The 12,113-nt window shown below is 52.8% G+C and overlaps 2 protein-coding genes across 2 annotated transcripts; one reads left to right on the top strand and one right to left on the bottom strand.

Moving 5' to 3' along the window:
• Nucleotides 1-836: 836 nt before the first annotated feature.
• Nucleotides 837-6,934, top strand: KLHL11 (kelch like family member 11). The gene is made up of 2 exons (XM_005494438.4): nt 837-1,366; nt 1,577-6,934. Exons 1-2 carry the CDS (start codon nt 870-872, stop codon nt 3,171-3,173), a joined length of 2,094 nt encoding a protein of 697 aa, XP_005494495.2. The 5' UTR covers nt 837-869; the 3' UTR covers nt 3,174-6,934.
• Nucleotides 6,935-7,220: 286 nt separating this feature from the next.
• On the bottom strand, nt 7,221-10,996 carry KLHL10 (kelch like family member 10). Its single transcript, XM_026797643.2, has 4 exons — nt 10,510-10,996; nt 9,100-9,717; nt 8,515-8,664; nt 7,221-7,604 (listed from the first exon to the last, which is right to left on the bottom strand). Exons 1-4 carry the CDS (start codon nt 10,960-10,962, stop codon nt 7,233-7,235), a joined length of 1,593 nt encoding a protein of 530 aa, XP_026653444.1. The 5' UTR covers nt 10,963-10,996; the 3' UTR covers nt 7,221-7,232.
• Nucleotides 10,997-12,113: the final 1,117 nt, after the last annotated feature.

Below are 12,113 nucleotides of genomic sequence, written 5' to 3'. Positions count from 1 at the left end.
GTCCCTAAACAGTGTCTAAGGGGATGTGACAAGTTGTCATTTAACAAAATAACCTTCAAAGCAATTACTCTTCAGGGTCTGTTTCAGGTGATTTAAAAGGGGAGAAATAAAAATCAAACTGCAGACAGACCTCACCTTGGGTGGAAAAAGGTCAAAAAGATAAAACTTAAGTAGAGAATAAACAGAAGGACACAAGCTAGTTCTGATACCATTATACAAGAGTTAGAGAACTGCACTGTGTGTATAGCAAACATGAAATAACCACCTATACACCTCACTGCGTTGTAATTAAAAACCCAATGTACCATGGAGTGAGAGAATTCCTAATTGCCCAGGTGCAGGGAGGGCACGCCAGGAAGAAGAAAAGGATGAGGATTGCCTGAGGCTCCGAGTGGAAAGGGCCCGAGGCATCGGGGCCCTGCCACAACTGGAACGGAGGATCCCGGGGGGCTCCGGGCTGAGGGGATGGAGATCCAGGAGGGTCCCGGGGGCTCTGGGCTGAGGGGAGGGGGGATACGACAAAGTCCTGAGTGGTCCGGGCTGAGGGGATGAAGATCCGGGTGGGTCCTGAGGACTCCGGGCTGAGGGGATGGACATCCGGGGGGTCCTGGCCTGAGGGGACGGGAAATACGGCAAAGTCCCGAGGGGTCCGGGGTGAGGGGACGCGGTGTCCCGGGCGGTCCCGGGGGCTCCCGGGCTGTATGGGGGGTCCCGAGTGAAGGGAAGGCGGGCTCTCGTGGGGTGCCGCGCCGAGGGATCTTGGCGTGTCCCGGGCGCTGCACCGGCAGCCTCTCCCCTCACGGTGTCGCCACCATTGCCCTGCAGCGCGCGCTCCCTCCGCCAGGGGGCGGCGCCGCGCCCCGCCCGCCATGTCCGACAAGATGGCGGCGGCCGCGGCCTGTCCGCAGCCGCAGCCAGGTCCGAGCCCCGGCCCCGGTCCCGGCCCCGGTCCTGGCCCGACGGCGGCCGAGGCGGAGCGCGGGGCCCCACGCGGGAGCGCGGCGGATGGAGAGGCTGAGGCGGAGGAGTTCGGGTGCCCGGCGCACTGCTCCGACGTGGCCTGGCGGCAGAACGAGCAGCGCCGCCACGGCCTGTACTGCGACATCACGCTGGCTTTCGGCGGCGCGGGCATGGCCCGCGAGTACCGGGCGCACCGGTCCGTCCTGGCCGCCGCCACCGAGTACTTCACGCCGCTGCTCTCGGGAGGGTTTGCGGAGTCGCGCTCGGGTCGCGTGGAGCTGCAGAAGTGGAGCTCGGAGGGCGGCCCCGACCCCGACACGGTGGAGGCCGTTATCGGCTTCATGTACACCGGCACCATCCGCGTGAGCCCCGGCAACGTCCATGAGGTGCTGGAGATGGCGGACAGGTAAGTGCGGCCCTGGCGGGGGCTGGCAGGGACCGGGTCACTGCAGCAGAGGATCACACACTGGTTTGGGTTGGAAGGAACCTTAGAGGTTCATCTCGTTCCACCCCTTGCCATGGGCAGGGACACGTTCTCTATCCCAGTTGCTCCAAGCCCCATCCAGTCTGGCCTTGAACACCTCTAGGGATGTATAACTCCCTTGTTTGTCTGTAGGTTTCTGCTGACCCGGTTGAAGGATTTCTGCGGAGAGTTTCTGAAGAAGAAGCTGAACCTTTCCAACTGTGTGGCGGTTCACAGCTTGGCCCACATGTATTCCCTGAATCAGCTGGCCCTCAAAGCGCAGGATATGATCAGGAGGAACTTCCACAAAGTCATCCAAGATGAGGAGTTCTACACTTTGCCATTTCACCTTGTCCGCGACTGGCTCTCAGACTCGGAGATCACGGTGGACTCTGAAGAAATCCTCTTTGAGACTGTTTTGAAGTGGGTTCAGAAAAATCCGGAGGAAAGAGAGAGGTACTTTGAAGATCTCTTTAAGCTGCTAAGATTGTCTCAGATGAAACCCACGTACCTGACTCGCCACGTGAAATCCGAGCGGCTGGTGTCGAGCAGCGAGGCCTGTGTGAAGCTGGTGTCCGAGGCTGTGGAGAGCCATGCCCTGCGCTCTGAGAACCTGCAGTCAGGGAACCTGCAGCACTCAGCCTGCCCTGCTGCACTGCTGCCACGCTTTGGCCAGAACATGGACGTCATCATGGTCATCGGCGGCGTGTCCGAGGGTGGCGACTACCTGAGCGAGTGCGTGGGCTACTTCATCGATGAGGACAGGTGGGTGAACCTGCCTCACATCCACAACCACCTGGATGGGCACGCTGTGGCCGTGACAGAGTCCTACGTGTATGTGGCCGGCTCCATGGAACCAGGCTTTGCCAAGACTGTGGAGAGGTACAATCCAAACAGAAATATTTGGGAGCAGGTTTCAAACCTCATCACCAGGAAGCATTCCTTTGGCCTTACTGAAGTGAAAGGCAACTTGTACAGTATTGGCGGGCACGGCAATTTCAGTCCAGGCTTTAAAGATGTGGCCATTTATAATCCTGAGCAGGACAAATGGCTGAACCTGGAGTCGGCACCAAAGATCCTGCGGGATGTCAAGGCTGTCTCCGTGGAGGACCGGTACGTGTACGTGGCCGCCCGCACCCCGGTCGACAGCGACAGTGAGGACGGGCTCAGGGCTGTTATTATCAGATATGATGCTGAAACCAGGCAGTGGCAAGATGTGGAATCCCTGCCCCTCATTGACAACTACTGCTCCTTCCAGATGTCTGTGGCCAGCACCAACTTCTACCACACGGCATCGTGCTGCCCCAAGAGTTACCCCATAGACAACGAGGAGGCCAAGGGAAAGATCTCCAGCAGGGCCTCGGATGAAATCCTGGAATCCTTGCCCCCCGAGGTGCTGAGCATTGAAGGAGCAGCTATTTGTTACTACAAAGATGACGTGTTTATCATTGGGGGCTGGAAGAACAGCGATGACATTGACAAGCAGTACAGGAAGGAGGCCTATCGCTACTGCGCCGAGCGCAAGCGCTGGATGCTCCTGCCCCCCATGCCACAGCCCCGCTGCAGAGCCACTGCCTGCCACGTGAGAATCCCCTTCAGGTGCCTGCAGGGAACACAGAGGTACCCCATGCCACAAAATCTCATGTGGCAAAAAGATAGAATCAGGCAGATGCAGGAAAGGCAGATGCAGGAGATCCACCGATACTCCCTGAGCTTACGGAGGATGCCACGCTCCCAGATCGAGTGCTAGTGTCTGCAGTGTCACTCCTGATGAGCCTAGGAAATAAACCCATTTGTTAGGCTTGATGTGTCTTTATAAGACATGAGGGTGTGGATTTGATTTGATGCATAAAACCAGCATCTGTTGTGTACTGAAAATTCAGAAGCTCAGAAGTTGAGGGTGGGTGGGAATTGAGACACTCCATGAATCCAACAGTATTCCTTAATGATGCCCAGGGAAAAGCTGTAGCCTGTATCGGGCTGTGAAATGTCTCTGGGAGCATTAAGCCTGTCACTTCTTTCCTCAGATCTTTGGTTCCAAGGATTTCTGTAGAATTAGTCTCTAACAGTTCTACTTGGAAAATCAAAGATCTCTCTCTTAATAATTTAGTGGTTACATTTGTGTGTGCTTGAAAGCACCTGTTTCATTTGCACTTATCTCTTGACATTCCTTTGATTCTCTCCTCAGTGACTAAACTTCACAGGATTGGTGTTGGTGTACTTGGCTTTCCCAAGCTGGAGGCAAGTGCAATAGCTCTGTATGAAACAAAAGCACAATCTTTCTTTATGAAATTACTTCAGGATGTTTCTATGTGTATTAAATATTTTGTATTTGTGTGTTGTAGAGAGGCTGCAGAGTTTGTTTTTAAATGGATGATTGGTTGGACACAAAACACTTGCTAAAAGAGAGCTTGAGGCAGTGGATTTTTTTCAGGTGTATTGCAGGTTTGAGTCTGTCTCTGACTCAAAAACTTGGGTCAACAGCCTGAGCAAAGGAGTGACACCCAGCCATGAGCCACCCACCCACACTGGTTGTTCAGTTCTGTCAGAGTGGATCGGTGAGAGTGGGATTATTTCATGGGAATGCAGTGAAACCTGAGCTACTCGTAGGTCTTTTCTCAAATGTTTTCATTCTAGTGAAAAGTGATGAAAGAGCCCCTGCTGTTCCCAGCCTCTCTCTGACAATCAGAACCCTTTGCCCTCCTGTGCTGTCCCAAGGGGCTCCCAGCTGTGCTCCTGCAGGGGGGAGAGCTGGGCTTTCAGAGTCTCCAGGTATCTGAATTTCCCCACTTGCTCTGGGGTGACATTCAAACTCATTTGAGCACCTTTTGCCATTTTGGGGTGGCTGTACTTTGCAAATGCCCTGGTTGGCTCTAGATGCTTCCTGCTGCACTCCCAAGGAACAAACAGAATGTGGGATAGTCCCTTTGGGGTATCCCTGCCTCTCTGCCCCACTGAGCACTCCTTCTCCCCATCCAAGAAGCTCCAGGACCTTTCATTTACCAACAGTTTCAGTGCATACCTCCTACCTCCTTTTCTCCCCATCCTTCCCTTCTTTTGAATGTTCCAGGTTTTTCCATGCAGTCTTAACTCAGGATCTTAGGGAAGGGAATGGGAGGAGTAACCTGGGTATTACAAAATTTGTGTAGACAAACCTTTCTGGAAAATCTCTTACTGTTTTTGGTTCGTTGATGATTTGCTGGTGGTTTTGCTGCGGGTTAGTTCTTCACAAAGAACTTTTAACCAATTTGGGGGTTGTTTTGGTCTTAATTGTTTTGCTTCCTGAGCTGCTCATTCTCCTTTTCCAGTTCAACAGGCAGCCCAGATCATATCTGAAACTTGGGGTAAGTCTTTCCACCACTCAGTGTGTAAAGGTTTCTCTGATGTGTGCGTCCCCCAGTGCTCCACTTTGTGGTTTGTGGGCCACTTTGATATCAACAGCTTGTCTTTTTGTGAGAAGTCTCCAGCCTTAGTTAAAAAAACTACCAGACTTGAAATTCTGAACAGTTTTTCTTGGTTTACTCCTCTGTGGTAACCATGTTTTATTTTCTTTGCCTGTTTTGTTGTTGGGGCAGGTGAAGTCCCAACTGGCTTCATGCAAGAGGAAATTTAGGTGAGTTTAAGGTGATATTTGCAGGTGCCTGTTCCCAAACAGCTGCTGCAGGTTTGTAAGCTGGGGTTGATCCATGGACCCTTGCAGGTCTGGCTGGAGTAGATATGGAATTGCTGCTCCTGCAGCAGTTTGTGATAAAATGCAAATGGCTCTGGTGCTGAATCCATCAATGTTACAGCAATTTGTGGGAGCTGATTTTAAGATACTTAAGAGGAGTTCTGTCCTCTACCCTGCTGAACCAGCTGGAGGGATTAAACAGGCAGTTGGGGAGTCGTAGGTCACCACCACAGCTCTCTCCAAGCTCTCTTGTAGCCTCTCCTCAAATACAGACAATCTGTAGGGAGAAACACCAAGTTGGAATAGAAGCTGAATATTTAATGCATGGCACTGTGCAACAAAGAGGCAAGAACAAACCTTGCAGTCTTGCTTTTTCTAAGCAAAATTGATGTTGCACTTCCCAGGAGGACTCTGGGCTGCTGGACAAGCTGTGGCATTTACTCAAAGCACTCCCCTGAGAGGCAGCCCCATCATGGACAGGTAACCTGTGTGTGCCAGCTGCATGCTGTGTGTGCCCACGTGCTTGGGGTGGGGGCTGGCAGCAGCACAGGCTGCTCTCAGTGTTTGCTCTGCCACTTCTGGGATAGTTTTAAGCAGTTGGGGTGTTTTAGCCTTGAATTCCAGGGGACCAGTGGCACTGGTGTGGTTTGTGACTGATAGATCAAATAAATAATCCATTGCATCACATGAGATGGTGGGAGAATTGCATTTGTGGCTCTGGCTGCAGTTTAGCCCACAAGCCTGTGAATCCATAACAATTTCCTTGTGCCCTTGACCACCCAATCTTGCTGGGTGTTTATCAAATGATCCCATAAACAAAAGCCTGGGAATTCCTCACGTGTGTTTCTGGAGGCTGCTCAGCTTTCAGCAGGGTGTGTTCAGTAAGGGTGAGAAGGCTGACTGCTGCCTCACTGAGGGAAAAGGATATTGGGGGAGTTTTCCTCCTCCTTAGGACAATCACATCTCTACACCTGTCCTGATACCTGCCACCAAACACGTGACATGTCCTGGCTTTCTGCTTTTCTTTACCCCCTGCCAGGTGGTAGTGGTCACTTTGGTAACTCCCAGGGGCCATATGTGTACATAATATTTTATAACTACCTGGATACTCCATTAGAGGGGTTGTGTTTTTAATGGACTCCCTTGCACACAGTGGGAGTCCATTCCACAGATGAAGCAAACATGTTTCATGTGCTGTGAACAACTGTACCCAGCATTCTGCTTGACTATTGCAATGACATTTTTCTCCATTACAGTAAATATTAAAATCCAAACTCTTGGCTCGTCTTTTGTGTTGTGAAATACCCTGGTGGCTGAAAACAAATCCAGTCCCAAGGAATTAGAACTTTCTCTGTTCTTATTATTACAGCCTTGTAACAGGATGTTGTAACATCCAATGGGCTTTGAAAAGCAAGTGTAAAGAAAGTGGTCTTGGATTTATTTTCAGCTCTGTCCACCTTAGGTTGGGGTCCAAGCCATCTCCCCTTTGACAGTCCTGGGTGAAATCTGATTAAACAGGTGCTCTTGAGGATCTAACCCTGTTACTAATATGAATGTAGAGTGTGGAACTAACGAGCTGTTTGATGACCATTAATAGTCAGATTCTCCTCGTGGGTCCATGTCACTGTGGGTTGCAGCAGCTCTGCTCTCCTGGCACATTAACAGAGGGACAGCAGTTTCCTGGGGAGCAGCACTCCTGTCCCTAGCTGTGAGGTAAAGTTGTGTGTGTCACAGGCCCTTTGAAACAGATCCTGCTGTCCTGTTCTTGACCTTAAATACACTGTACTAAAGTTTATTGTAAGAGGTGAATTAACGAAAATAAACCTTTTATTTCTCTAGCATTCTGTTGTGCTTTTGATTTTTTTAAGTCAGTGTATAGGGTGTGGCTGATACATTGGGTAGTGCCGTTGAGTGAAAATTTGAACTCCTAATGATCCTTTTGGCCTGTTACAATTGTTTCTATTTTAGAACAAAGGAACATTCTCCCTTGCTGCCATGGGGACTTTATTACCTAAAAGACAACTATTTACACAGGCATCCAGTGGTGGGATGCTCAGAAGACTTTATTAGATACGCAGAACTATTTACACAAGCATCCAGTGATGGCTGATCACAACACTCCTAGCTAAGGGGAACTATTTACAACGGCGAGCTCCGAGTTGAGCTGGTGAACAAGATGTCCATGGAGGAGCTGTGCTGGTAGTAGTGTTGCCTGGCGATGTATTCCATGACATTGGAGAGTCCTGGCACCACGCAGCAGCTGACGGCGCTGCGGGTGATGCCCATGCTGTGGGCATCGTACCACTCGTTGGTGTCCTCCTCGTAGCACTCGGTGGCAACGGTGGTGCTGAACCCATTGAAGCCCCCAACCACGAACAAGAGGCCGTCCATCACCTCAATGCCAAAGTTGCTGCGTGGGTTTAGCATGGAGGGCACGGCGTGCCAGGCGTTGGCGATGGGGTTGTACGCTTCCACGCTCTGCAGCCGGCTGTTCCCGTCAAACCCTCCGACCTGGGAATGCCAAAGGGACAGACACTGAGAGGGGCCTTTCCTCAGGCAGGTCCTGGCAGGTACAGTGAGATGGGAACTGCTCTGCCTCCCTGGCTGCAGCCTGGGCAGGGCAGAGAGCACCAGATCTCTGAGCAGGGCAGAGATCTCCAACCGTGGCAGAGAGTACCAGATCTCCAGCCATGGTAGAGAGCACCAGATCTCCAACCGTGGCAGAGAGCACCAGATCTCTGAGCAGGGCAGAAAGCGCCAGATCTCTGAGCATGGCAAAGAGCACCAGATCTCTGAGCATGGCAGAGAGCACCAGATCTCCAGCCATGGTAGAGAGCACCAGATCTCTGAGCATGCTAGAGAGCACCAGATCTCTGGGCAGGGCAGAGAGCACCAGATCTCCAGCCATGGCAGAGAGCACCAGATCTCTGAGCATGGCAAAGAGCACCAGATCTCTAAGCAAGGCAGAGAGCACCAGATCTCTGAGCAAGGCAGAGAGCACCAGATCTCTGGGCAGGACCAAGAGCACCAGCTCTCCAAGCATGGTTCTTGCTTATTGCTCCCTCCTCTCTGAGCAGCTTTCCAAAGCACTTTATGCAACTGTCAATTTTGACATTTCTCCAGAGGCTGGATGCAGTCCATGGAGAGGATAAACAATGGATGAGCAGGCCCAAGTCCCTCCTCTGTGCTGCTGATGCTGCTGGCAGCGGCAGAAATTACGTTCTTTGCTGCAGCTGCTTAAACATTGCCAAACACCCTTTTTATACCCAAAAGCGTATGGTGGGTGATAACATTCTCAGGAAGTGCATCAACCGTTCTGGCTCTGACTTCCCTAAACCTCACATCAACACATGGCCACCCTGGAGGTGTGGGAGCTGCAGCCACCCCAGGGACTGCAGTGCTGGGGGGTGTTGGCCCTTACCGCGTACACCTGGTTCCCATACGCCATCACCCCAACTCCACTTCTCCTGCTGCTCATTGGGGCGATCAGGGACCACTGGTTTGTGGTGGGGTTGAACACTTCAGCTGAGCTGAGGCACTGATCACCATCAAACCCACCACAGATGTACACCTGGGGACAGGAGAGGTGGGAAAGTGTGAATGGGGTGGTTAGACCCTTGGTGAGGCAACATGAATGCTGTAGCAGGATTTTTGGGGTGTTCTGTTTTAGAGTGGGAATGGTCTTTTCATCCTGGGTTTGAAGTAGCAGCAGTGCAAAGAGTTGATGCCAGCAAGATTTCTACTCTTGATTTTCCAAGCTGCATGAAGCAGACAGGCCCGGTATTGCACCTATGGCCAGGAAAAGGGCTGTTGGGCACCAGGTTGGCAGCAGCTCTGGAAGAGTTTTTGTACTCCTGGTTACTGCCACACCAGGCAGGCTACTTTATATCTGCAGCTCCAGGATTTCATAAATTGTTATGAATTTAAGTGTTACAAATTTAGTGAAGGTTTATGTGAACTTTTCTCATGCTGTAACCCCAGCTTCTCTCATCTGGGGTTGCTTTACCTTTCCATTCAGCGTGGTTGCACTGGCGTCGCTCCTCTGCTCGTGCATGGGGGTGATCAGGGTCCACTGGTTGGTGTCTGGGTCATAGCGCTCCGCTGTGTTGAGCCTCATGTAGCCATCAAACCCTCCCATGGCATAGATGAAGTTGTCCACAACGGTGACGCTGACGTAGCAGCGCCGTGAGTGCATGGGCGCTACCTGCTGCCACGTCTTCTGCAGCGGATCGAAGCGCTTGACGATGTTGAAATAATCCGTGCCATCGAATCCACCGATAACGTAGACGTGGCCTTTCAAATAAGCCGAGCCATGATAGGCAACAGGGCTCTCCTGCTCCCAGGGGATGTTCAGCCACTTGTCGGTGCGGCCGTCGTAGGTCTCGATGGCGCTGGTGGCGCCGCCGCCGCTCCAGCCCCCGATGGCAAAGAGGATGGCGTAGGGCAGGCGCGGCCGGGTGAGGGGGTTGGCATTGACTGAGGAACTCTGGCCGTAGGAGTTCAGGTCGTAGATTTCGGACAGGGCACTGATGATGAGATCTTTGCAGTTGGCGTTGTCTTTCACGTACTCGTGAGCTTTGACGTTGTTCATGAAGTAGTCGGATTGTAGGAGTGCCAGTCGAACCTGAAACGGGCAAGGAGGAGGTTGGAGTGCTGACACTTCTTGTGATGTGATGTCATGGTTTGCCTCAGATACCCCGGGTTTCTCCCTGAAGATTCCCTGCCAGGTGTGTCAATCAATCCCTTCCACACCCTAACCCCTGCCCAGCACTGTCTGTCAATCCTGGCATTCCAGAAAGGCATCCAGTGATTGGCAGATTCAAAGGATGCCCTCTACCCCTGGGGGGCATTGGGCCATCCAGGTGTTCTTTGTCCCTTGAGATCTCCTCTCCTGTACCTGGTTGGTGGTCCCCATATTCCTTTCCTTCCCCTCTCCCCCGGGTAAAAGGGCAAGCAAACCACAGGGATTGGGGAGTTCTGTTGGAGCAGTTGCTGGATTCAGAGGCCTGTGGGCCAGAATAAAGCTCTGGATCCAAACCCTCCATCAGAACCAACACTTTCCTTCACCATTGCCTTAAAGCTGCTCCAACAGAGGTAAACCCAAGGAGCAGACCCTGTTATGGGGGGAAGCTCCATCCCACCACCACCAGAGCTCCTGCAGGCCTGGAGCTGCCTCCAAGCATCCAGCTGCAGCATCCAGCCAGCCAAAAGTGTTTCTGGGGTGAAACACCACACACCCAGCCAGCCAAAAGTGTCTCTGGGGTGAAACACCACAGTGCCGCTATTTGGTTCAGCAGCAGGCCCACACAAGCTCAGGCACATCCTGTCCAGCAATATCGGTAATTATTCCAATAGATCCTGATGGTTTCCCCCTCAGCAGCCTTTGGGGACAGCTCCAAAGCTGCTCTGCACCCACCTTGCTGAGCAAGCAGGCGATGTGCTGCCTCCTGTTCTGCGGGTCATGAGCGATCCACCTCAGCACAGCCTCAAACACGGCTTCTTCTCGCCGCACGTTCAGCTCATCCTTCTCAATGATGTGTGCCAGCTCCTCGGCAGAGAGGTCTAGGAACTCCTCGGACACCTGGGACACCTCCTCGAAGTGATGCAGGATGTACACGCAGGCAGCTGCGCGCAGGTCGGGGCAGTGGTAATAGTCAGTGAGTCTGCAAATGCCAATGCAATTCTCAAAGCACAGCCTGGAACTGAGGAACTCACAGCACAGGCTGACGATGCCCATGACATTGAACTGATCTGCTGCAGCCAGCAAACTCTCCACGTTGTCCTCTGTGATCGGTACTGTCCCGGTGTAGGCATAATTGATGATGAGACCCATCATTTCAGCTGAAATGCCAGGGATTTGATAGACCATCTTGCCTGCGCTGTCCCAGTTGGTAAACAGAGTCCTGAAAACATTGGTGTTGCTGTGTTAAACCCTGCCTCTGAATCCCCTGTGCTCCCCCTGCCCCCAGGACACCAGTTTTGGCACTGGCAGGAGCCATTCTGGGAGGCCCCGTGGTTTATTCATTAATGTTTTACTTGCTGGTTTTGTTTGAAAAAGGAGACACAGCCTCTGGAGCACACCAGAGCTGGAGGCAGCAGGGCAGGGGGTTTCACCTGAGAGGAGAAGAGGGGCAGAATCCCCCCATGGCCTGCTGCCCACGGTGTGGGGATGAGCCCAGGACAATGGGGGGGTTTTGGGAGCCAGTGCACACAGCCAGGGCGTGTTCAGCCTCTCACCCACCAGCACCCCAAGCCTTTCTCCCCAGGGCTGCCCTCCATCCATTCATCCCCCAGCCCAGACTGACACTGGGGTGGGGTTTCCCCAGCCCAGGTGCAGCACCAACACTTGGCCTGGAACCCCAGAGAGTCACAGGGTGTGGGGAAGGCAAAGCTGCCCCGTGGCAGCTGGGCCAGGCTCCAGCCCTGCGCTGTGTCTGGGGCTCCTCCAACACCACTGCCAAGAGCCACTGGTACACGGATTAATCCTGGTGTTCAGGGAGGTGTCAGGTCTATGGGAAATCACCTGGTGAGAGGTTCAGGGCAGGTGGAAGTCCTGGGGAAGTGCTGAGGTGGGGTGACCTCAACCAGGGCATACTGTTTGTCCCCATCCCCTTGTGCTTCAAGCACTGACCTGAAGTAGATACTACAGCAAGAGAGGATGAGCTTGTGAGCCTTGAATTCCACCCCATCTACACTGATGATCACATCACAGAATCTCCCTTCCAGGCGGAGTTCATTGGAGATGCTGCAACTCCTATCGCTCATCTTCCTCTCCATGGCGGAGGGTGAATATTTGCTAGGTGCCAAGCTATCCCGCACGTTGGGGCCAGAGGCAGTGGACCTTGCTGAGGTGTGTGGAGCACTCTGGTGTTGTCCCCAAACATCCAGCACTGAACCCCCTTGCTGGTTCTGGACTGTGCCCCATAATGACATCACAGATGCAGGGCTGACCCAGGCCCAGCATTCTGTGGTTGCCCCCAGGCCTTGCTTCCCTTCATCCCGGGTTTATGCTGGCTCCTG

Source organism: Zonotrichia albicollis, chromosome 23, assembly GCF_047830755.1.
Source record: "Zonotrichia albicollis isolate bZonAlb1 chromosome 23, bZonAlb1.hap1, whole genome shotgun sequence".
Lineage (NCBI taxonomy): Eukaryota > Metazoa > Chordata > Aves > Passeriformes > Passerellidae > Zonotrichia > Zonotrichia albicollis.
This window is presented reverse-complemented; position numbering and strand designations above follow the sequence as displayed.

Excerpts from the sequence above, each read along its gene's own strand:
- KLHL11 (XM_005494438.4), top strand. The coding sequence starts at position 870 with ATGTCCGACAAGATGGCGGCGGCCGCGGCCTGTCCGCAGCCGCAGCCA. Across the intron at positions 1,367-1,576 it reads GTGCTGGAGATGGCGGACAG|GTTTCTGCTGACCCGGTTGA; the intron begins GTAAGTGCGGCC and ends GTTTGTCTGTAG.
- KLHL10 (XM_026797643.2), bottom strand. The coding sequence starts at position 10,962 with ATGGTCTATCAAATCCCTGGCATTTCAGCTGAAATGATGGGTCTCATC. Across the intron at positions 9,718-10,509 it reads TCGCCTGCTTGCTCAGCAAG|GTTCGACTGGCACTCCTACA; the intron begins GTGGGTGCAGAG and ends TGCCCGTTTCAG. Across the intron at positions 8,665-9,099 it reads CAACCACGCTGAATGGAAAG|GTGTACATCTGTGGTGGGTT; the intron begins GTAAAGCAACCC and ends TCCTGTCCCCAG.